The 22520-nt window shown below is 41.0% G+C and overlaps 1 protein-coding gene across 1 annotated transcript in view; it reads right to left on the reverse strand.

The window, feature by feature from the left end:
• CHSY3 (chondroitin sulfate synthase 3) overlaps nucleotides 1–22216 on the reverse strand; it is a 246880-nt gene extending 224664 nt beyond the window's left edge. The window contains exons 1-2 of the mRNA XM_054568511.1: nucleotides 21415–22216; nucleotides 19122–19405 (exon numbers count right to left, since the gene is read on the reverse strand). Of these exons, the coding sequence (XP_054424486.1) occupies nucleotides 19122–19405; nucleotides 21415–22216 (1086 nt within the window). The remainder of the gene's footprint in view (nucleotides 1–19121; nucleotides 19406–21414) is intronic.
• Between the last annotated feature and the right edge of the window lie 304 nt (nucleotides 22217–22520).

Consider the following 22520-nt stretch of genomic DNA (forward strand, 5'->3'; position numbering starts at 1 on the left):
AGCTTTCTGTTTTCTTTAGCCAAATACTTTCATATCTGACACAGTAACTTGTAAAATGTCTTTACACATCTACCCAAACATCTATGGCCTTAAGCTGGTATATATTGGTTTCCCGATAGAAGGTTAGTAAAAAATAATCTAAAAAAATAAAAATATTAGAAGCCCAGGTATAATTTATTGAGCACTTAATAATCTTCTTAATTAAAATTTGAGACAGCATATAATGAGTGTCTCCTTGTCAAAGGGCTACATTTCCAGCTCTGCTGAAGGAAATAAGCCCCGCCCATCCGCTGAGACCCACAAAAGAAGAGTCTGGCTCTCTACAGGTGCAAACAACGGTAGAGCAGCATTAATAAATAAGAATATTGCCACATTTTTTGGCTATATATATTTCTGACAAATATATATATTTTAAATTACTTACAAAGCTTCACTAAACAGGAACTTTTTCCGTGGATTAGTCAAAATGAAAAAACACCTGTTTTTAGTTAGCATGATAATGAGCCTATGAACATTGCCACAGTAGTTTGTAGTAAGATCAAGGAGGCTGAGACAAAGGCAATTTAAAGTAAAGGGACTGGTCAGACAGCAAAGGAAACCAGCAACAGAATGGAAAGACACCCACTGAATAGGAGAACACACTCGCGGATACATCTGATAAGGGGTTACTGTCCAAAATTTATAAAGAACTTATAAAACTCAACATCAAAAACAACAACAATCCAATTAAAAAATGGACAAAGGACCTGAAGAGACACTTCTCCAAAGAGGACATGCTGATGGCCAATAGACCTAGGAAAAGATGTTCAATGTCACTGGCCATCAGAGAGACATAAGTTAAAACCACAATGAGATATCACCGCACACCTGCGAGAACGGCTACCATCAACCAATCAACAAACAACAAGTGCTGCTGAGGCTGTGGAGAAAAGGGAACCCTCGGGCACTGTTGGAGGAAATGCAAGTTGGTGCAGCCACTGTGGAAAGCAGTGTGGAGTTTCCTCAAAAAATTAAAAATGGAACTGCTTTATGACCCAGTGATTCCACTTCTGGGAATTTATCCAAAGGAAGCCAAAACACTAATTCAAAAGAATATATGCAGCCCTGTGTTCATTGCAGCATTATTTGCAATAGCCAAGCTTCGGAAGCAGCCCAAGTGCCCATCAGGAGATGAGTGGATAAAACAGGGATGAGATATTTACACAATGGAACACTACTTGCCTGTTAAAAGAAAGTTTTACCCTTTGCGACAGTATGGATGAACCTGGAAAATATTATGCTAAGAGAAAAAAACCAGTCAGAGAGAGACAAATACCGTATGATTTCACTCCTGTGTGGGATCTAACGAACAAACTAAACTAACAAGCAACGTAGAGACAGACTCATAGAGAGCAGGGTGACAGCTTTGGTGGGAGGGGTGTGAGGGAGGTGGCATGACAGAGCAGAAAAGAAAAAGACCTCAGGGACCCGGACAATAGCTCAGTGACTGTTGGGTGAGCAGAGGGGTGGGTGGAAGTGGAAGAGGGGATAGGGGGAATAAAATGATCATGGGAAACATAAAATAAAAAAAGAACAAAAGCCACCTGGCTTGACAAACTAAAGGAAAAAAATGAACTGGATTGGAAAGATTGAGACACCTTGACAGAAATTAGAATAAAGCTGTTTGCAAAGAGGACATTAAATTAACCAAGTGGCCTGAGGGTTCCTGAATCCCAAGAACTTACTTCAACCAGAGGCTAGAGGACATCTTCAATCTCTGGGCGTCAAAGAGGGTCCTCGTTCATATTTTTCAGGGTTCGCCTGTCATACCCTGTCTGTTGTCTTTGCGTTGCTTTTGCCAGCAGCTTGGCCCTCCTGCAGTCGCCTCCGAGCGGACAGAACCTCTGGCTCCCTCTTTTGGTGCTGTGACGCCCTCCTCTGCTGCTCTGCCCCGGGGGGAGGCAGCCTGGCCACCATGCCCTCGGGGCACCATCCACAGCCCATCCTTGGAGAATGGACCTACCTACTCTTCAAAGTCAAGACCAACTTCTCCTCCGAGCCCTACTGCCCAAACTTCACAGCGCCCCCCGATGGCTCCTCTTAAACATCTACAGGGCTCGTCTGTGCACGGTTCATCAACGCCATGCTTGCTCTATGCTGGTAATCTCCTCATACAGCCACTCTCTTTCCCAGCTCCACTGTATACAATTCCAGGGAGGAGACTATGCTTAGAACAGTGCACGGAATCTTATACTTGAGAGTGCTTTGCACACACTCGGGCAGAGATGGTCTAATGTTCTGTTATTTCTACTGTATGACTTTACATGTGATTCCAGAAATCACTGTTCCTTTCTAAACCTGTTATCAAAACAGCATCTTTGTCCTCATATTCTATCTACAGCAAAGCACTCACCTGAACCACATTACTACAACAGCTCTAACAAAGATGGTAATAAGCCCATTTACCTTCAGGAATTTTCACAAGAACTTATTAACAGTGTAAGTCCACGTAAAAGTCACTCCTAGGAACAAATCATTATAAAACACTCATATTAAAACTCTCTGAAACAATAAGAGTTTCTACAAAGCTTTGGCTCTTTTAAATATATGTATGTGTGTGTGTGTGTGTGTGTATCTATATATATTTAACTGTTCCTGTAAAATCTTTAAGTGTATGTTATTACTAAGCAGTAAATAAAAAAATGTTCACTCTATCATGAGCTAAATACAGAACAAGGGCCATTTTTGAAATAAAATGATGAGTTCTCAGAGTATATACCAATAAGTGAAATTCTAGTGTGATACATATGCCCATATGTACTTTTTTCCTAAATAGTACAACTGAAAGAAAAATAATTCAGATAAAATTGACAGCCTACATTTTTATTCTTGCCCTGAGGTAGAGTAAAATCAACAATTCTCTGTTTCTACTGAAAATGAAAGCTATATTGTTACATACTTTTTCTATAAACCTACAGGCTAAGGACTGGGAGAACTATAATAATTTTGGTCCCTTTCATTCCCTCTTCACAGATCTCTTCCGGAAAGATGAAGAGACTCTCTATCAGGTAAAACCACATCTAGAGAAAGGAACACTAAAATGGGTGACAGCAGCTCTCTCTTTGGGGTCTTTACTGTCTGCCCTTTGTCACCTGCCTCGTTTCTTCCCAATTTCCTCGTACTGAATATACTTGACCTTTTCTATTCCAACCTGACATTGCAGTTTTAAAATAAAAATTAAATGTCATTCTTTGAATCCTTAGGCAGAATGTCAATGTACATTTTAAGAAAAATATGATCTCTGGAATCAAATAAACCAGAGTTCAAAGCAAGATGCTGATGGCTTTCTAGCTGTGTGACCTTGAGCAAGTTACTAGCTCATCTGAGCCTGTTGCCCACTTGTATTATGAGGCAAAGGAAATTTCTCACCTAACTCCCCCTTGCAGCCCAGTTCAGTGCTTGGTACATGACTAATGATCAACTTTATTTTTACAGCTATATATAAATATAAATCAATTTGGTGGTTATTATTATTTTATTTTACACTCAGGAAGATGGTTAGAAGCTTAGATTATTGTTCATCTTAGCAAAACAAAATGCTAGACATTTCAGATATGCCCTAGCATAGTACTTTTTCTTATTGAGCTAGAGTAGAAATTAATAGAACCACATCAAGCTACAGATCAGCATTTGATCAGGTTGGCTACATTGCTTTTTATGCTGCAATAAGTCCTTGCTCTGGCTTCCACTGTCTTGGCCTATGTACCTTAACTGTTAAAATGATGCAGAGACTTGTCCAAGTTTACATCAATAGTAGTACAGCATTCAAAAGAAACAAATCTGATCAAAACAGTGATACCAAAAGACGGCACCATTACCTGCCAATTTTTAAAATAAAAGAAACTCTGTTAGACCCAGATCTAGATTAATTTAGCCAAGCTGCATTAATTCTATACTATAGGAAAATAATATGGCAGACATGTTAACAAAAAAGTATTTTCATCGTTTTCTCATTTTACAAAATCTGTGACTGATAAATGTACATAAATTGGCCATAAGAAGCATATGCTGCTAACATCATTCTTGATTCAACTTACCCGGGCATCGTGCAGGCTGGCCTGTAAATGTGGGGTCCCACAGGCTCATGCGTATAAACTGGAATTTAACAATCGCATGGAGAAAGGGAAAACCAAAAAAGGAATTCATCACTCCAATCCCTAAAAGTATTTTTTTCACATAATGTTTTCAATCGCTAATCTTCCTTTGGACAGAGAATAAAATAAAGCAGGGGTTCTTTTAAAAATAAAAGCACAAACATTTTATATAATCAGGAATTGTCGGTATCATTACCTATATACTTATATACAAAAATAATAACTGCTATACAATAACACCTGAAAAGCAATGGAACAAACCTTCCTCTCATTATTTCCAGACGCATTTTACAACTGTCCGCCAAATTTGGTAAACCAGTTTCACTCATTAACAACTGTTTCAAGAAATTCTTCAATAATGTATTTGATAAAATAGAACTTAGGTATAATTCAAATGCGATTTATATTTGTTTTACAAGCCTTGGATAGTTGGAGGGTGTTGGCTAGGCTGGTCTTTGCATCTATGAACATAAAACCTACTTCATGCAACCCTTCATTAAAAGGTAGAACAGAATAAATGAACAAACAAAATTGAAAAAGACTCATAGATGCAGAGAACAAATTCATAGTTGCCAGAGGAGGGGGGTTGAGGGCTGGGTGGCAAAAGGTGAATGGATTAAGAAGTACAAATGGCACGGTTACAAAACAGTCATGAGGATAAAAGTACAGCCTAGGGGATATTGTCAATATTACTGTAGTAACTATGTATGGTGCCAGGTGGGTACTGGAAACACCAGGGGAATCACTGTGCCAAGTATATGATTGTCTAACCACTATGCTGTGCACCTGAAACAAAATAGTATTTAATATAAATGATAGTTGAAAAAAGTTAAAGTCTCAAAACTGAAATATATTTTCTCTACTACTTTGGCAGTTTAATTTTATAAGAAAAGTGTGATCAAAATTCATAACACGTCCAGAATATTAGGCCAATGTAGCTGAATCATTTTAGGAAAAGACTCAGGCCAAGTGAAAACTGATAATAGCATTTGAACACTTATGAGCATTAGAAAACAAACCAAAAGAAAAAAAGAAAAAACCTAGGAGAATAAAGGAGAGAAAATTAAAATTTAGTTAAGATAAAGAATATCAGAAATTAGTTGAGATTAAGAAAATTAGAAATTATTTGAGATAAGAAAAAGGACAAAAAAACTAAATTTATTTCAATAAGGCCTTATAGGGCCTTGTTAAAAGGCCTATTCTTACAGGGTCTGCTTCAAGTTTTTGTATTATTACAGGACTGTCATAATTATATTGTAATCATAATTATGTATTCCAATTAATATACTACCATTCATTATATTGCTTAGGTTTCAAAAGTTAATTTATGGTATACTGTTATGTGTAATCAAATGGAAAAACAAATCAATTTTAATGGATTTGAAATTATTTTTTGAATCGATTAAGTGTTAGGCAATCTCTATGCAGAATTTACTGTGTTGAATGTATAAATATTATAATAACAAATATATACATCAAATGTATGTAATAACAAGAGCAGCCATCAGTTACATGCTTATAACCAATGGAAATATTTATAAACACTACTATACAGTATATTGTCAGAAGAGCAAATACTGATTAACAAGGATTATTTGATTATAATGTCTTTCCAAAGATGTTCCAAAGTCAGAAGATATTCTTGCTGTAATTTAATGACCACAATTTCATAAATTTTAATGTCTATTTAATTAAAAAAAGGGAAACAAGACAAGATCAAGGGTAAATAGAGAAATGCAGATTTTTAAACAGAGGGGAAATACATGAATCTATACATAAGCAATTATACAGATAGGAAATTGAGGGTAATGTACTTACATGCCATGTAATTAATCTGAGGTTATCCTGCTCTAAATCTGTCTGTAGCTAAAGCATTTACAATTCAATTAATTAAGACACCAAACAGAATTATATGTTCATAATTCCAAAACTCCAGCTTCATATAGTAAGATATGTACCTTAAGAGGTTTGGAACACTAAACTAAAGCCATTTCAGAGAGAAACTGTATGAAATGATTCTACATAATAAGAATGTCCTCCAGATGTATCAACCAAAATGTCAAGGGAAAGAAAAAGAACTTTGATCTATTGCCAAATAGTATTGTGGGACAAAATTCCATCCTATATGCTTTAATGACCCAGAATTTGTTTTGCAGAAACGTATACAATGACATAATATATTGCATACAAGTTCTGGTAAATCACATGTAATAAATGGAAGCCCAAATTTAAAGTGACATTTATAGTGCTTTATGTCCATTGACTACTTACTGTTCATTTAGTAACAAAGTACTTTTGTGACTCCCTAATTAAATCTGTTCTCACAAGCTCATATAGTAATGTTTTCTGTACATATACACATATTATATTAAATATAAGATACATAATATGTAGTATTTATAATAATTATGTAGTGTAACATACTAAATATAATAGCATATTTGTACTAAAAATGTAGATATTTAACATAAATAATATTCAAAAATATTTTTAATATTATAATTTGCATCAAGATACCATTTACATCACACTGTATCTGAAAGATATTAGATCATGAATTTACATGTTCAAATAAATACAAATTATTTTTTATGAAAAAAAGGAACATGAAGTTAGAAGTCAGTCACACCACTCAGCTCTTTAAGATTGTCCGAGCGATCCCACTCTCTTGCCCTGTGGCTCTCACCTGTCTGGAACCTCAATCTCCCACCACTTTCTCCCTGGATTTCTATACTTCAGCCACACCGGCCTCCAGTCAGTTCCCCACACACCTCAGGGCCTTTGCGCTGGCTGCCTCCTTAGCCTAGACATTCAACTCTTCCCAAGTTCATTCTAATGCCTCTGGCCTCAAACATTACCTCTTTCCAGAAGCCCTCCCTGGTAAATCCACCTAAAGTTGACTCCACCTTTCCTCTTTCCAACATCATCCTATTCATTTAACATCAGAGTTTGTGATCACCTACGTGTTTACTTGTTTATCATATCTATCTCCTTCTATGAGACTATAAATTCCACAGAGAAATTACCTGTCCTAGCACTCATCAAAGTATCTGAAACCCAAGAAGTACTCATAAATGCTTGTACAATAAGTGAATAAGACATATCTTCAAAAGCTAATTATTTGGGGAGCCTGTTACTGTTTGGAAAAACTTTTAGCAGGCTACGAAGGGTGGGACCTTGCACACTGACTCGCGGCTGTCGAGCAGCCTGGTTTCCATTTGCTTTCACATGCGGCTTCTCTTACAGTAACAGTTCATCTGTTTTGCAATGGGCAGCACTAAAATAAAAAGGAATGACGATTTTGTTTTTTGAACATGAGATTTAATGAAAATGAGGTACTGATATAAGAATAACTCCAAGAAAGAGTCTTTATTGAAAAGGCCAGCATTCAGAGCAGTGTGTATGGTACGCTACTTCCTGTAGCAAACAAAACTGGGGCGGGGAGAATAAAGTGTGCACCTCGTAGTCTGAGGCACAAGAGACGCTGGGAAAAGGACCGGGCGACTGTGGGGGAGAACCACTCGGGACAGATGGAGGACAGAATTTGGGAAATTTCTCGCTGTATGTATTTTTATGCTTTTAGGTTTTAAACCATTTTATAATATTCCTGGTTTAAATTACTAAATACAATTTAAATTTTAAATAATTTTAAATAAATCTTTAATCTTACATTTTAAATGAACCAAACTTTTTCACTCTATGACTGTGGTGTGACAGATCTCTTTTTTAATTTTAAACAATAACGGAGTCAACATCTTTTTTAAAATGCATTTACGTGGTCTGACAGTACTCACAATGGAGTGATACCCCAGCCTGCCTCATCTGGGAAAAGCTGTTCCAGTTACGTGGGCCTCATGCTGCTACTAAAAAATTAGCGTTTATTGTTCAAAGAGCTGCAAAGCTGCACATAGACTCTGCCTCTGTCTCTCGCCCCTTTTGCTCTGTGAGCTCTCATTTTCCTAGGCTCCCTGCCCCGTACGCAACCCTAGCGCAACCCTAGCTTCTCGGGCTTCCTGGAGAGCTCTTGGCTTGCCAGGTGCGTTTCTCTGGGGACTTGCCTACCTGCTGTTTTTAGGCTAGAAAGCCCCCGCCCTCAGATCTCCACGTGACTCAGTGCCATCTTCTCAGGGAGGCCCCTCTCCCCACCCCATTTAAAACCCCCACTTAAAACTGTACACGGGACCGCACTCCTTACTTCTCCCCGGATTATCTATTGTCTTTAAAAAAGACAACAGAAAATCGTCTGCCCTCTAGAAAATAAGGCAGGGACTTTTGCCTTGATGCTCAATAAGTATTTGTTGAACAAATGAATAATGAACAGAACTCAGCGTATTCCAAGTAGAACTCCTTTTTCCTCTGCCCAAGCCTCAAACACACCGATCCCCCAAACTTAGCCTTCTCCCTCTATTCCCTATCCTTAGAAATACTACTATCATCTGAGGCCAAAATCGAGGAGTCAAACTTAAACTTTCCCCATTCCACCTCTTGAGCTGATTCATCACTACCTCTGTCAATTCTCTCTTCTTGATAGCTCTCAACCTCACCTCCTTACTTCTCCTTTGACTTTCAGGATGCATAGCCTCCTAACTGTGTTGCATGGTATCCCTGGACACAAGCGCCTCCAACCCATCGGTCCCTGCCACAGACTCTACGTGGTAATCTGATCACAGCGCTCACCTACAATGAATGCATCAAAGCTCCCCACTATCAGTGAAGCTGATTTTTCATTAATGATTTGATAGAATCTCCCAGAGACATTTTTAACATACTATTCATGGGCTCCACCATAATTGTACCTAAACCAATTATATCACCCCCAGTAATTCTAAGCGTCACTGAGCTACAAGATACACTCTATGCCTCTGCCGATGATATACAAGGCCTTTCATAATCAAGGTTTAGCAACAGCCTTGGAGCCTCATTTCTCCTGCCTCCGGATGCATGTGAACCAAAACCACAATTTGCTATCATGCTATTCTCCCATCTTTGCCTTCCCAAGTGTCCCCACTCACCTGGCAATGTCCTTGGGCATTACTTCTAGTTTGCAGAAAGCATTGCACTTGCCTGTTCTCCTCAGGGACGTCTTCCCTTACACTCCCGTGTACCCTGTACTTTCCTCAATTATAACAGTTGGCTATAGCGGTGGGCATGAAAATACTTGTTGACAATGGCTGGTGGAAATCAATGACCAAGTTATTAAATAAGTTACAGTTTCTGTAATCATCAAACAAATTACTCTTTTTCTCCTTCTGAGTTCCAATTCGATAAGGCAATGTTAAAGCAATCAGTCAATGAATACACTCCATCTATAGAGGCATATCGTGGAGATGCTGTGGTTTTGGTTACCACAATAAAACGGTAATCGCAATAAGGAGAGTTGTAAACTTTTTGCTGGTGGAGGGTCTTGCTTTCAATTTGTAAACACACACACACACATGCGTACACACACACACACACACACACACACACACACACACACCCAGTGAAGTACAATAAAGCAAAGAACAACACAAGGTATGCCTGCATTCTTAAGTCTTGCATGAATACACAAAATAGTTTTTCCTAAGAATGTTTTAAAATCCATTTTGAATTTATCTTAAATAGAAAGGAGTACTATACAAAAAGGAAAAGCAGACCATGAAAAAACATACTGTCGTTGTGAGCAATGGCTTTATGGTCATTTAAATCCAGTGACTAGATCTTTGGAAGGGATGTACAAAGAAATGCCAAAGTGTTGGTTACTTTACTATGATTTTTTCCCAAAATAAAATAAAACAAAGAGTAATTTATAACAAACAGTTAAAAATGAATTGGATATTTGAAAACAGAAAGTCAATACAAGACGTGCACAGTGGTCTAAGCCCTCGAGCCCCAACGGGGTCACTATCGTGGGAAGTTTCATACACGACCAGGCTACAGGCCTCCCCTGTAAGACATTCTGATCTACTGGGTCAGAGATGGGCTTCGGCAGCAGATTTTTCAAAGTTCCCCAGGGGATTCCATGGTGCAGTCCGGGTAGAAAACCTCTAAATCAGCACCTTCCCCCTACAGCAGAGCCTGTCTTTCAAAAAGCAACTGCAATAAACTCTTTCCAATCAATGTTATTTCTTTCCCATGAAGGAGAAAAAAAAGACTATGAACATTGTTAACTGGGAAATATTAATAACACTGAACAGCTATACCAGAATTACTGTGTGGCAAGCATTATTCTAAGAGCTTTTAATACACTGACCTTTTTTATTCCTCACCAAGGCTCTGGACAGTTGGCACTATTTTATGCCGATCTGCATCGGCGAAAATAGCTACAGTTGCAGAGTGTTTAACACCGCCCAATACCACTCCGATGCGGCAATGTGCACTGACTCACTGATCTTCTCAAGTTCTCTGAGGTAAGTACTGTCATTATGTCCATTCGATAGATGAGGAAACTAAGGCACAGAGAAGAACAACTTGTCTAAGGCCACACAGTTAGTGAATGGCAGAGCTGGGACTTGAAGCGAGGTGGTATAGCTCCAGGCTTAATTTTTTTTTTTAAATTCCTAGTGCTCTATGCAGTACAACAAACACAAAATACATAAATATGCGGTTACATTACTAAATATGGCTTTCTCTTTCTCCTCTTCAGAAGACAGTAATGCAAAGGGGAAATGCCCAGTTAAGTAAACTGAAGTAAGAGTCATTTGATTCTCGTTCCGAGACAGGTGTCGCTCACTGCTGGACTCAACTGGAGCTTTCATGACTTAGAATGAAAGAATGAAAGATGACAAAGACAAGAAACCCAATTCTCTATCCATCATGAAAGCAGGAGACTGATTAGAAGCCAGGCCCCTCCTCCTGTGAGCCCTGTGAGGACAAGCAAGGCCCCTGTGCTTTCGCCGCTGTGAGAAAAGCCGCTGGGTGAACAGCTGTGAGCAAATGAAACTGGCTGGCTAGGTAAGACATAAGATGGCTGCATCCTAAGGCACATTGTTTTCAATGTATTTTAACAGTATTTTTTTGATATTTTAAGATATTTATCAGTATGCTAAATGTCTTTGTTTTATAGAAAATGTATTTCTATATAATAGAACATTAGATTATTACAATGTATTGTTTTTCATCAAAATGTTGCTCTTTCAACATTTTAATATACGCATGCAAATTTTACCTTAAAATTAAATATGTATAGAATAAATTTAATAAACATGTAACTTTAATTTATAAGACGCTTATATAATTATGAAGCTTATGAAAAGAGACACTTGTAATAAGCAGCTCAGTAGCCAGGTCGCTGCTTTGCTAACTCAGGGCCACGTCGGAAGGCCTTCTCCGGGCCTGACTCTGCTCCTCAGGTGGGCTGGCCGTGGGGTCCTCCATCTGGCTTGAGTCCTCCACTTGGAGCTGGCGTCTCTACCTCCCCCCAGGTTAGGAAAGCACAGATCTCCTCCCAGCCAATGTCCCAACAGCTGCACCCTGGGCTCTCACCCAAAAACAGGCATAACTCAAACTTCCTGTTGGTCACCCCAACGTAAAACAGTCAAGTGAGGACATCTCTGAAGGGCTCTCTGAAGAGCATTCCAAATTTTCAAATAAAATCAAGCAAGGTAGCAAACAAAGTTGCACCTGACCATAAGTGCATTGTCTCCAAGTAGAATTCCTCCCGCAGAGCTGCCCTTTGGTGTTGCAGTCCTGGTTTATGGTGAGGGGACACGTGCGAACACATTTTAACTTTATTGTGTTGTATATTACTTTTATTAATATGTATGCTCCTTTAAACATTTTTTTGAGGTACTATTACTCTAGAAATAAATAGTTCTACATTGAAAATAAATAAATCTGAAAGGGATAATGCAAAGTTCTGATACCATTGACTGAAGAATAAGGGACATACTTTCAAAATTATAAACGGTGAGTAAAGATTTTACAATCTCAAAAGATTAAGATATCCATTTCATTAATTAGTTTCAAACAGTGCCTGCCGAAGTGTTCTCAAGCATGCTTTTGATTCAGTTAACTTAGACACTTGTAACATACTTATTGTACTATAAATGCCCAACACCTTTGCAAGAAAGGGTCACATTAAGTGTAATATCATGGCTCCACCTGATTTACGTGTGGTTACCTAGACAATTGTTTAGTAGGGCACTAAGTGAAGCACACATCAGAATCTGAGAAACTGCAACCCCTCAGTAGTTCAGTTTCCTTAGGTTGTCCTATGGTTTGTTGATGTCAAATAATGACTCCTAGGACTCAAGACACTGATTTTTTAAAATTTCAATGAAATTTATGTTTTGTTCAAACACATTATTAAAGGTTACACCTTTGTGCGAAAGTACATGCTACAACAGAGTAAAATGTAGTATAGTTATATGATAGATTTCTTTGTATGTTGAGCATAATTTACTAGGTAGAAAAGAGACTGAAATAAATGTTTCTCAAAACTGCTTTTTGGAGACCAACACAAAGTAGAAGTAGAAAATAGACTTGGAATCTTTTCAGAAAATTAGAATCCTTAAGCTCAAATAAAGAGGAAGAGTATCCAAGGCTTGTAAACTAATATGAATATTTATGTTATCATAGAGCTTATTCCATATTGCATAAAAGAGTCATCCAAACTTAGCATTTTTTAACAACTGTTGGAAACCATCTTCTTGGAAAGCACACACGGTCACCAGCCGGGGGACAGGGCACCAGTGAACAATAGAAACGAACCAACTGAGACTACAAAGTAGGGAAGATCATGCCATGTTTCTCCTTCAACTTGGAATGCAGTTTTATTTTGTACAGTCAAGGAAACTGTGGTTGAAAAGAAATTTCATAAAAATGATGCCTGATGATTTCAACTGACAAGTGGAACAGGAGAAGGTGTGAGAAGCTCACTGGCTTTAGCTGAGTTAAAAACTAAATACGACTGAATCAGGACCAAGAAAAGATTTTCGAACGACTGAATTTTAGATCAGAACTCCAGAGTGAACCTTTCCCGTAGATATTAGTATACTTCTTGTGCATAAACCACGTTCAGGATTCAGTAAACACCACACACAAGAGGGAAGCACGTAAGTAATAAGAAGAAGCTAAAAGGATATGCAATAGCCTGATAAGAATGGCAGACGTATTTTAACCTTAACGGTTATGTTATGAAGAACTTACACGTACTTAAATTTTTTATGATGTAACTCTCTGGTATTACAAGCCCAGAGAAGCACTTCCAGAACATATCTCTTTGTGCTGGAATTCCCTAGGGCGTTTATACCTTAAGGGGCCAAGATTAGACATTGGACATTTTGAACTTAACTCTTTCAGGAATCTAATAAAAATATGTTTACTAATAAGAAATGGGTTTCTTCAACTCACAGAGAAATATTTTTTATCAACATGCAGCTAAGTTTTCTGTGAAACAACATTTAAGTACATGAAATAAAGATACATATTCTATGGCTCCATTGAACTGCAAAAGGTAAATTCAAGCTTTTCTGAAAATGACTCTTAGATAGATGAAATACAAAACTCCCTAATAGGGAGAAGAATCATTAAAGCTAAAATTATTTTAATGCTTGAATATAAGTGACCCTACTAAAACAAACAAAAAAACCCAGAACTTCCAATTCTGCTAATAAACATGCTGAAAATGAATCATATAAACAATTTTTTAACAGTGGGGACATTCTAGTTATTTAGTAAATGCATACAACTCTATTTTATATATTTCTAGTTTTTAAGTCAAAACATATAACTGTATTATATAGATTTGTAGCTATTTAGTAAAAACATCTAACTATACTATAAGACATATGATTCTAACAGCCAAGTTTGAAAAAATTATTCTGTAAATTATGTAAAAAGTACATCTCATTCTCACTGGAGAATCACTTCGTTTGCTAGAGAATATTTTAATGAAATTTGCAAATGGGATTATCTGGTTCAAAATATCAAGACTTTTATGCCCACCTGAACCACTTAAATGTGCAAGGAGGATTAAACATGCAAGGAGTTACAACATATGTTAACATAAACATGCAAGAAGAACCTCATGGACAACCATAGGACATGAAGGGGACTGAAGACTGTAAAGTCATCAAAAAACAAAAACAAAAACCCCCTGAGCGTCAGACCACGTTTCCAAGCCCCGTGGAGCCTCCCAAGCTGCCAGACTGCAGTTCAGACATCTGGGAAAACAGTAGCCAAGATTGAGCTGGACCACACATGCAAACAGAGCCAAGAGTAGAGGCCAATAAATTCGAATACTCACAGAGTGAAAAGAATACTTTTTCACGAACATTTGGTAATTTTACTCATACAATTTGAGATCTAAATGAATATAACAGCAACCTGTGAAGTCTTGATTATTAACATCTGCCACATCCTTAAACACTAGATGTTTGTACATCCGGGTGCAGCAGGGAGACTCTCAATTCTGACTCTCCCGAGGCCCCAGGCCCACAAAAACCCAGCCAGTGTGTCGGAGGCTCACCAGCAGCCTAAGGCTTCTTTCCTAGGGGGAGGTCAAGGCATCCCGTGGCCCTAAGTGTGATCTGGGTGCACATCCGTGAGCTCTCGGAACATCAGGGTTGGCCTGTCATGAGCATGGTAATTGACCAAGAACCACATGAATGTGCATTTGTGATTTATTTTATCATTAAAGACAGAGGATAAAAGGAAAAGTTGTTGGAGTTGATGGAGAAGGAAATAGAGCAAGAGGCTAACAGGAAAGACCCATATTCCCAGACCTCTGGGACCTACTTGTGAGAACTAAAGCTCTACACCCTTCCCTGAAAAACCTGGGGGACTTCGTCAGGAGCTCCCAGGTGCCACGGGAGACAAGTTCCTGTGAGCTGACTGTAGAACGGGACACAACTGGCTTCTTTTCCTACTGAAAATTCTAGAGAAACTCAGAAGAGGGGACTACTGTTTCGGCAACTAATCTAGAAATCTATGCACTAATAATCTGTTAATGGAAATAGAGTGTGATCTGTTTGATATTCCTTAATTATGCATCTTGAATAATGAATTTTTAAATATTTTCCACACTGTCTTCTTCAGATCAGTTAGTTAATACTGTAATATGATGTTCAAAGACTGGAGCTAATATTTGTAACGCATGTTTTAAACAGTCTTCCTGAAACATATTGGTTTCTTTTGCTGTGCTAAAAAATCTGAAACTTGAATCTTTAACTGAAAAACAAATTGTAGGCTGACTGTTTTGATAGAGCTGAATCAATGAATCCATGTTATATATAACACAGTACTTGATCTATTCAGCCTTGTAAACAATAATAGCGAACAACTATTGCTAATTTACTACATGCCAGACACTACATTAAGGGCTTCACATGGATCCTTTCACCGTTTCCCTTAATCTCCAAAATCTAGGAGGTAAATACTATTAAAATTTCCACTTTCTGTTCAATTAAACAAGGCTCAGAGAAGTAACTTACAAAAGACGATGAAGCTAATACGTAGCAGAGAGGTGACTCAGACCCCAATTCAAGTTCCTAGGCTTCTCTCTCTCTCAACACTGTGCTTCATTGTATACACACCACAGAGAAAGCAGACTTCAACTGAACAGTAAACAAGAATACGAGAAGATTCCTATGTTTTATAAAAACTATAATTTATATTCCAGAAAAGCTACCTAATCTATGCATTCTAATGTTTTTGTCCAATTCTCTTCCTACAAGATCTTCTGCAATCCTGCTCATCATTTTTTAAAAGATCAAATTCCATCACGAATGCTTCATCTCTTCAAACGTAGTAACTGTGAACATGTGTCTGTCACAGTGCTGTTAACTCCGCAAGAACGTTTATTGGGAGGAAAAGCCAAACAAAATCCTGAAATCCATGAGCGATACTAGATAAAAGACATTCAAAATATTAAGAGCGTTCTGTCACAGATGGTTCTTTTAAAGGAAATATGGAAACAAAATGACTGATCAATTTCATAACTTACTCTATTACCAGATGTGAAATCTCACCTTCACTAAGGATGCCAGCCCAGAGTGGAAGAGGTAAATTTTTCCACACACTGTGAATGCTAGAAAAGATGAACATCACTTCCACTAACCGGAAAGCCACACTGAAAAGCCTCAGTTTTCCTCTGCCCAACCGACCAACTCAGTGTCTCATAAACATGGAACACACCCTAATAGTAAAAGGCTTAGATACGATTTAATTGTATTTTTATCTCTACTACATTTATGCATAGATGCTGTTTAGTTTACTCCTACATAATAAAATTTTCCATCATTCTTTTAAAGAAGACTTTGAGACTCTGCATTAGGATTAAATCTATGCTCTGCTAAAATAAATACATATAAGCTGATCCTTTAAAGAGTGAAATTCCAAAACAAAATAAATTCTATAGAATCGCTTAGCAAAACATAAAGTTTACATTCTGAAACAGCATTCCTTTAGAAAATATTTATTATTGCTAAAAATATGTAGAAATGATTTTTTCAGACAGATTCTGAAGTCAGTAAAGGACAAGGATTGGCCTAAAATTCAAAAGTATAGTGAAAAGGAGATATAAATATGGTGAATGTCAAGTTCCATCCTGTAAGACTTGGAGTCCCTTTTGTCTGTCTCTTCATGTACGTAGTTTTTGAAAAGTTCTGAGTTTCCACTACGCTAACACAGTGCCTATGTCATAAATAAAACAGGGAATCCATTCGTGAGCACGCAGGCCACGTGAGCGCGCTTTTCTCTCTGGGAACGTGAATGGGTGGCTGCTTTGCAAGGGTCATGCCCTCACAGCAGAGTCCATGGAAACTTGGAGGGAGGGACACAAACAAAAGGTTTGTATGTGATGTCAAGGCAACAAAGTATCAAGTAAAACAATAATTTTCCACTTTCATTTTTAAATATGAATGATTTTTTTTTTACTCATCCATACATTAAGCCAGCAAAATAACATCCACATGTAAACAATCCACTGGGTGTGTTTTCGTTATTGAGTTTGTTTGTTTGCTTGCTGCTTTCCAGTTACTTCTAGTGGGTTGGCCAAAAAAAATCCATTTAGTTTCTTTCCATAAAATAAAAGACACATTTTTCATTTACACCAATAACTTTATTGATTTGGGTATTTTGAGTATGTCAACTATCCCCCAAGTGGTATAACATTGATTGTTCTCAATTAATGTCTCAATTTGATCATGATCAACTTCAACTGGTCTACCCAATTGTAGAGCATGGTCCAGCTAGAAATCTCCAGCATGAAATTTGCAAACCACTTTTGAGAAGTTGAGTCCATCACAGCACCTTCTCCATACACTGCACTAATTATTTTGCCCTTTCAGTTGCATTTTTACCTTTTTTGAAATAATAAAGCATAATATGCCAAAAATGTCACTCATTTACTTCCATCTTCAATATTAAAATGGATACACAAAAGTTCGGCAATTTTGATAAGTTTTCTCTTTAATGCACGATGATACAGCAGCTGTCACAATATAATTTAACAAAATGGTTTTGAATGAAGTTAAAGAAAACTAGGCACTACTAGAGTCATCTTACGGAAAAAACAAATGAACTTTTTGGCCAACCCAATATGTTAAATGGCGAAAGACAAATCTTTTTCATTCATCTTAATCTAAATTACCTATTTTTATGCTATAATATGCTTGCGTAAATTTTTATTCCAAAAGGTAGTTCTAAAACATTTTATAAAAGGAAAATTACAATTTTCCTTATCAAAATGAATGAGGTATGTAATAATTTTAAGTTTGCATATGACATACTACAAATAACTAGTTCTCAAGTAACTTTTACTTTCTGTAATAAGTATAAGAACTATTTCCCTACAGTGTAAATACCACAAAACAGGGGAAAAAAGCAAAATTTACTAAAGTGAGATTAAACTTCTAAGTGGAAAATGAATGAGGCTATGAGATCTTGTGATATGAGGATTTCACAGGCACTATAGGGGTGGGTAATAATAGGTTTACAACTGTGAGCATGTGAAACAAGGAGTTTATTCTTGTATTATTTATTAATTGTTGTACTGTTTGTATTCAAACTGTAAACTGACTTTTGCCCACCCCTGTATATTTTCATAAAATATTTCTCTTATATCAAGAGCCATGAAAATGTGAAAAGTAAATTGAGTTATCATTTACAAAGGTGTGCACCAGATGGCTAAAATATATTCTACTCCAGCTACTTGAAGACCAAGCTAGAAAACTGCAATACACTATTTAAGAGTTTAATCAATGTTTACTAAGATCATTTTTCAAGAAAACTATCTTTTTTATTGTCTTTCACTTAAAAACCAATTTCTGAAAAGGAAAACAATCTGAAAGTATTTCATAAAACTTATCACTGCAATTGTACAAAAGTTCATAAGTCAGATCACTTAAATAATAGTTGCTGTTCAGATATAGAATAAACAACCTCTGGGGAACCCATCAAAATATCAAGCAGCTACTTAACATCTTCAGATCTACTGTTATTCTAGATCATTAATGTCTTTTAAAATTGTGTGAATAAATCCATCATAAGTGATTTATCATGAGTTAACTTTTCCTCTGCTTTAAAAAGAATACATGTGAAATTTCCACACAAAAATCTTCAAAGAACCTTCAGATTTTAACTACTGGAGAAAAACAAATGCAATTACATACCTAACCAAAACAACAGCAACAAACAACTAAGCACCAAATGCTAAAAGCTACAGCCCCACAGAATTAGTCCTCCTGTTAGAGAGAGGAAAGGGTACGTATTCCTATAAACACCCATAAAGCAAATAACAGGGGAGAACATCTTTCAGGGATGTGACCACCCGTCCAGGCAGCTGGTTAAGGTTAAGGTGAGTGGTCACGCTAATGAGAAGACCTCAGACAGGCCTTAGCTCTATAACAAAGGTATGTCCCACAATCCCCGTGTGTCCATAACCAGCTGTGCTCTCATTTTCAAGCAAATGCAAAGACACAGAGAAATAAGCAGAATCGCTGCCCAGTCTGTAAGGTGGCACACACCTGCCATACGCCCACATTTTCATCTTAGCTCAAGTCTTACCTCATAGGACCAGACACACTGAGTCCCCCCAAATCGGCGAACACATCGTCCTACTTCCACGTCCTCGTGCGTCGTGTACATTTCTCCCAGGCATTCGCCAATGTGTGGCGCCATCCTCCTGAGAACCTCCCGGCTGAAGATCATGCCGGGTCCTCCCATACAGAAGTTCTCCCCGGGCTCCAGGCCCAGCTTCCCCAGTTCCTCAACACTGCCCAGGCCAGTCTGGCCCAGGTAGAGGGGCCTGCTGCTGTTCAGTGACCTAAGAAACTCTTCCAGCTTGTCGCCTGCAAAGACAAAGGCAACAGTCACTCCTCTCCTAATTTCATCATCGTTTAAAGTACAAAGGGGCAGGACTTCCAATCTGGTGTGTGAACTCCCTGTGAGTCTGAAACAACTGCAGAGAAGAAAAACCTCTCTGAATATTCTACTACTTTCAAAGTACTCTTTTATCATTATTCATTAAGTCATAATAAAATTGTATTGACCTTGTAGTCAAGGTCACTAAAAAACCTTAATAAGTGTTACAACTGTCAGATTTTTTAGTTGAAATAATGATGAGAATAAAGAGGTTTCTTAGCATGTTTGAACTGATACAATTCACAGATATATTAAAAATTGACATTTAGCATTGACTAACAGACTGTTAATGTCCAATAATTATTTTTCTACTGCCAATTGATCGAGATTAGTGTTTTGTCCTTAACTTGATTGAAATTTAATTTTGGAACTTTGGAAAGCGTTGGTTTAAGGGAAAAAAAAACAACATTTGTAAAAAATTAAAGAATAAAATGGGCTTCCTTAGAGTCTGTGAGTTCACCAGGTAAAACAATTTAAAATTCGGGAACACAGGTCCAAAGCACCTGACGTTCTAGCAAACGCTGCGCTGGGAGAGGCAGCGCCTTCCGTGTTCCCGGTCAGCGCCTTCGCCAGCGTTGACGAGGAGCAGACACCGCGGTCACCAGCTGGATCCCGTGCCACGCCCCTCGGATCTCAGTGAGTTTCGGCTGTTACCGGGTTCTTAACACAAAACGCCTTTCAATCTTAGCAGGAATGGAAAGAATATGGTATTTCAATGTTCTAAAGGACAACCTTTCACAGCACTAAGAGAAGTGCTAGCTTTTCCCTTGCGCCCCGGGGAAGGGGCCACCGCCCGGGCCAGGGCACCGCGGCGAGGCTCCCGGCCCAGAGGCAGGGCCTCAGCAGGGGCTGCCCGGGTTGGGCAGGAAGCTGGGAAACGCGCTGTGCGCGGGGAGGCCGCCCTTCCGCACAGCCCGCGGCTTCCCTTGCGCCCCTCTCCATCCCGCAACAGGCCGGACGCGAAAGATTCGCTCCAGCTCTCGGGAACTGCTCCCCGCGGAGTTTACAAATCTCTGGCCAGGGCCACCCACACTCAGGGTGAAGGGCCGCGCCTCCTTAAAAAGCTGACAAAGTTTTCTCCCGCGGTGGCAGCGCCTGGTGCGGGGGACTTCCAGACTCTGCTCACAGCCGCAGCCGCCAAGATGCGCCAAGGATCCAACCGGGTCGGGCCCGCACTGCCCGAGAAACGGGGATCTGGACAATTCCAGGACGTCGCCTGGTTCTTTCCGCCACCAAACCTGACAAGACGCCCATCATCGCCTGGGGGGTTTCACTGAGGGATGAGGGCGGGGGCAGCGCGGCGCCGCACAGTAGGCGCTGGAGGGGGCTGCGCCTGGGGCGACCGGGATGCTCAGGACTCGCAGTGCGGGGCGCGGGGCGCGGGGCTTGCGAAGGGAAGGAAATGCTTAGGGGAGGGCCCGGGGCAGAGGAGACGATTCCTCAGTCTGCCCAGTTCCGAAACCGCACTAGATCCACTTAAAACAAAAAACAGGGGAACAAAGCAAGAACAGCGATTTCCCTGGCCGGCGCCCGCGGTCTTCCCGTCCTCCTCGAGGACACGCCCCTCTGGACCGACCTGGGGACCTGCCACCCCCCGGGCTTTCGGAGCAGGGCAGGGTGGGAGCAGCCCTCCGCTGACCCTCAGGTCCGGGCCCGCACCTCTCCCGCGCCGTAGAGAGCAGCGCTAAGCGGAAACCAGAAAGCAAGCGCGAGGAAGGCGGATCACACGGGCAGGTGTGAGGAGCCCGCACCGCAGCAAAGGAGGAGGAGCGGCGCGGACCAGGGCGGCGGGGACGCGAGGGCGGGGACGGAGGGCTGGGGGCTGCAGGAGCCCGGAGCACGTGCTGGCACAAAAGCACAGAGGGCTGGGCAGGGGCTGGGGTTGGAGGCAGGGAAAGGAGGCCGGCAAACGGGGCACCCGCCGCTGGGAGGTCACCTTTGATGTAGACATCGTCGTCGGCGCGCATGAACCACTCATACTTGTCCAGGTAGTGGTCGTGCATGTACTTGATCATCATGAAGGACTTTTTCTGGGGAGGGTAAGAGTCGTCCACCCCGGGCAGCTCGATGACAGGTAGGGGTGGGGAGTGCTGGCCAAGCCCAGCGTTGGGCGGCTGCTGGCTAGAGAAGAACTCCACGCGGCCGGGGATGAAGCGCGCCCAGGTCCGCTGCGCCGCCAGCGCGCGGCTGCCCAGGTACTTCTGCGCGGTCATCACCCCCACGTACAGGAAACCTCGGGGTCGGGAGCTCGGGGCGGCGGCGCCCCCGTCCCCGCTGCCGTTGTGGCTGCTTCTCGGCCGGCCGCCTCTCTGTTGCCGAGCCGCGACCCCGTCCTCCTCCTCGGGTTCCCCCTCCGCCATGGGGGCGCCGGGGAGCCCCGTCCCGCCTTCGGGCTCGCGTCCTCGTCGCCGCTGCTGCAGCGGAGGTGGCTGCTGCCAGGGACTGCTCCGAAAACTGGCTACCCCAGCTACTGGTTCAGCCAGATGCGGCCCTTTGAGCTCCGGGCGTGCGGGGGGCGGTGACTGCTCCGGCCGCGAACGGGACTGAGGCTGGGGTAGCGGCTGCTGCGCACCGGAGCCAGCGGCCGAGCGGCCGTAGTAGGAGCAGATGCTGGAGCCGCGTCTCTTCCTCTCGCTCAGCTCGGCCACTCTGGGGGCGATGAGCCAGGACGCGGCTGTGAAGCCCAGCACCAGCCCCAGTGCCACGCTCACCCACGGGCGGCGGGAGCGCACGGCCATCGCGGCTGCCCGGCGCCGACGCTAGCGGAGCTGCTACGGCGCTGAGCGCGGGTCCGCTGGCTCACACTCGCCCCGCCTGCGCCTCCGCGCCCCCAGCCCCAGCCGCTGCCTGCCGCCTAGGCGCCCACGCCTGCTCGGGCTCCGAGCGCTCCCGGCGCCTAGCCCACCGTGGGTCGCTGGGGCCTGCCGCGGTCCCCACTCCGCTCTGTGTCGGGGGCTTCCGAGCGAGGGTTGGAGTGAAACTTCTCCCGGCGGCGGCGGCGGCGGCGGCGGCAGCAGCTGGGAGAGGAGCCGCAGGAGGAGG

This window comes from Pteronotus mesoamericanus, unplaced genomic scaffold (assembly GCF_021234165.1).
Source record: "Pteronotus mesoamericanus isolate MK-2021 breed Mesoamerican mustached bat unplaced genomic scaffold, CSHL_Meso_final contig_2, whole genome shotgun sequence".
Classification (NCBI taxonomy): domain Eukaryota; kingdom Metazoa; phylum Chordata; class Mammalia; order Chiroptera; family Mormoopidae; genus Pteronotus; species Pteronotus mesoamericanus.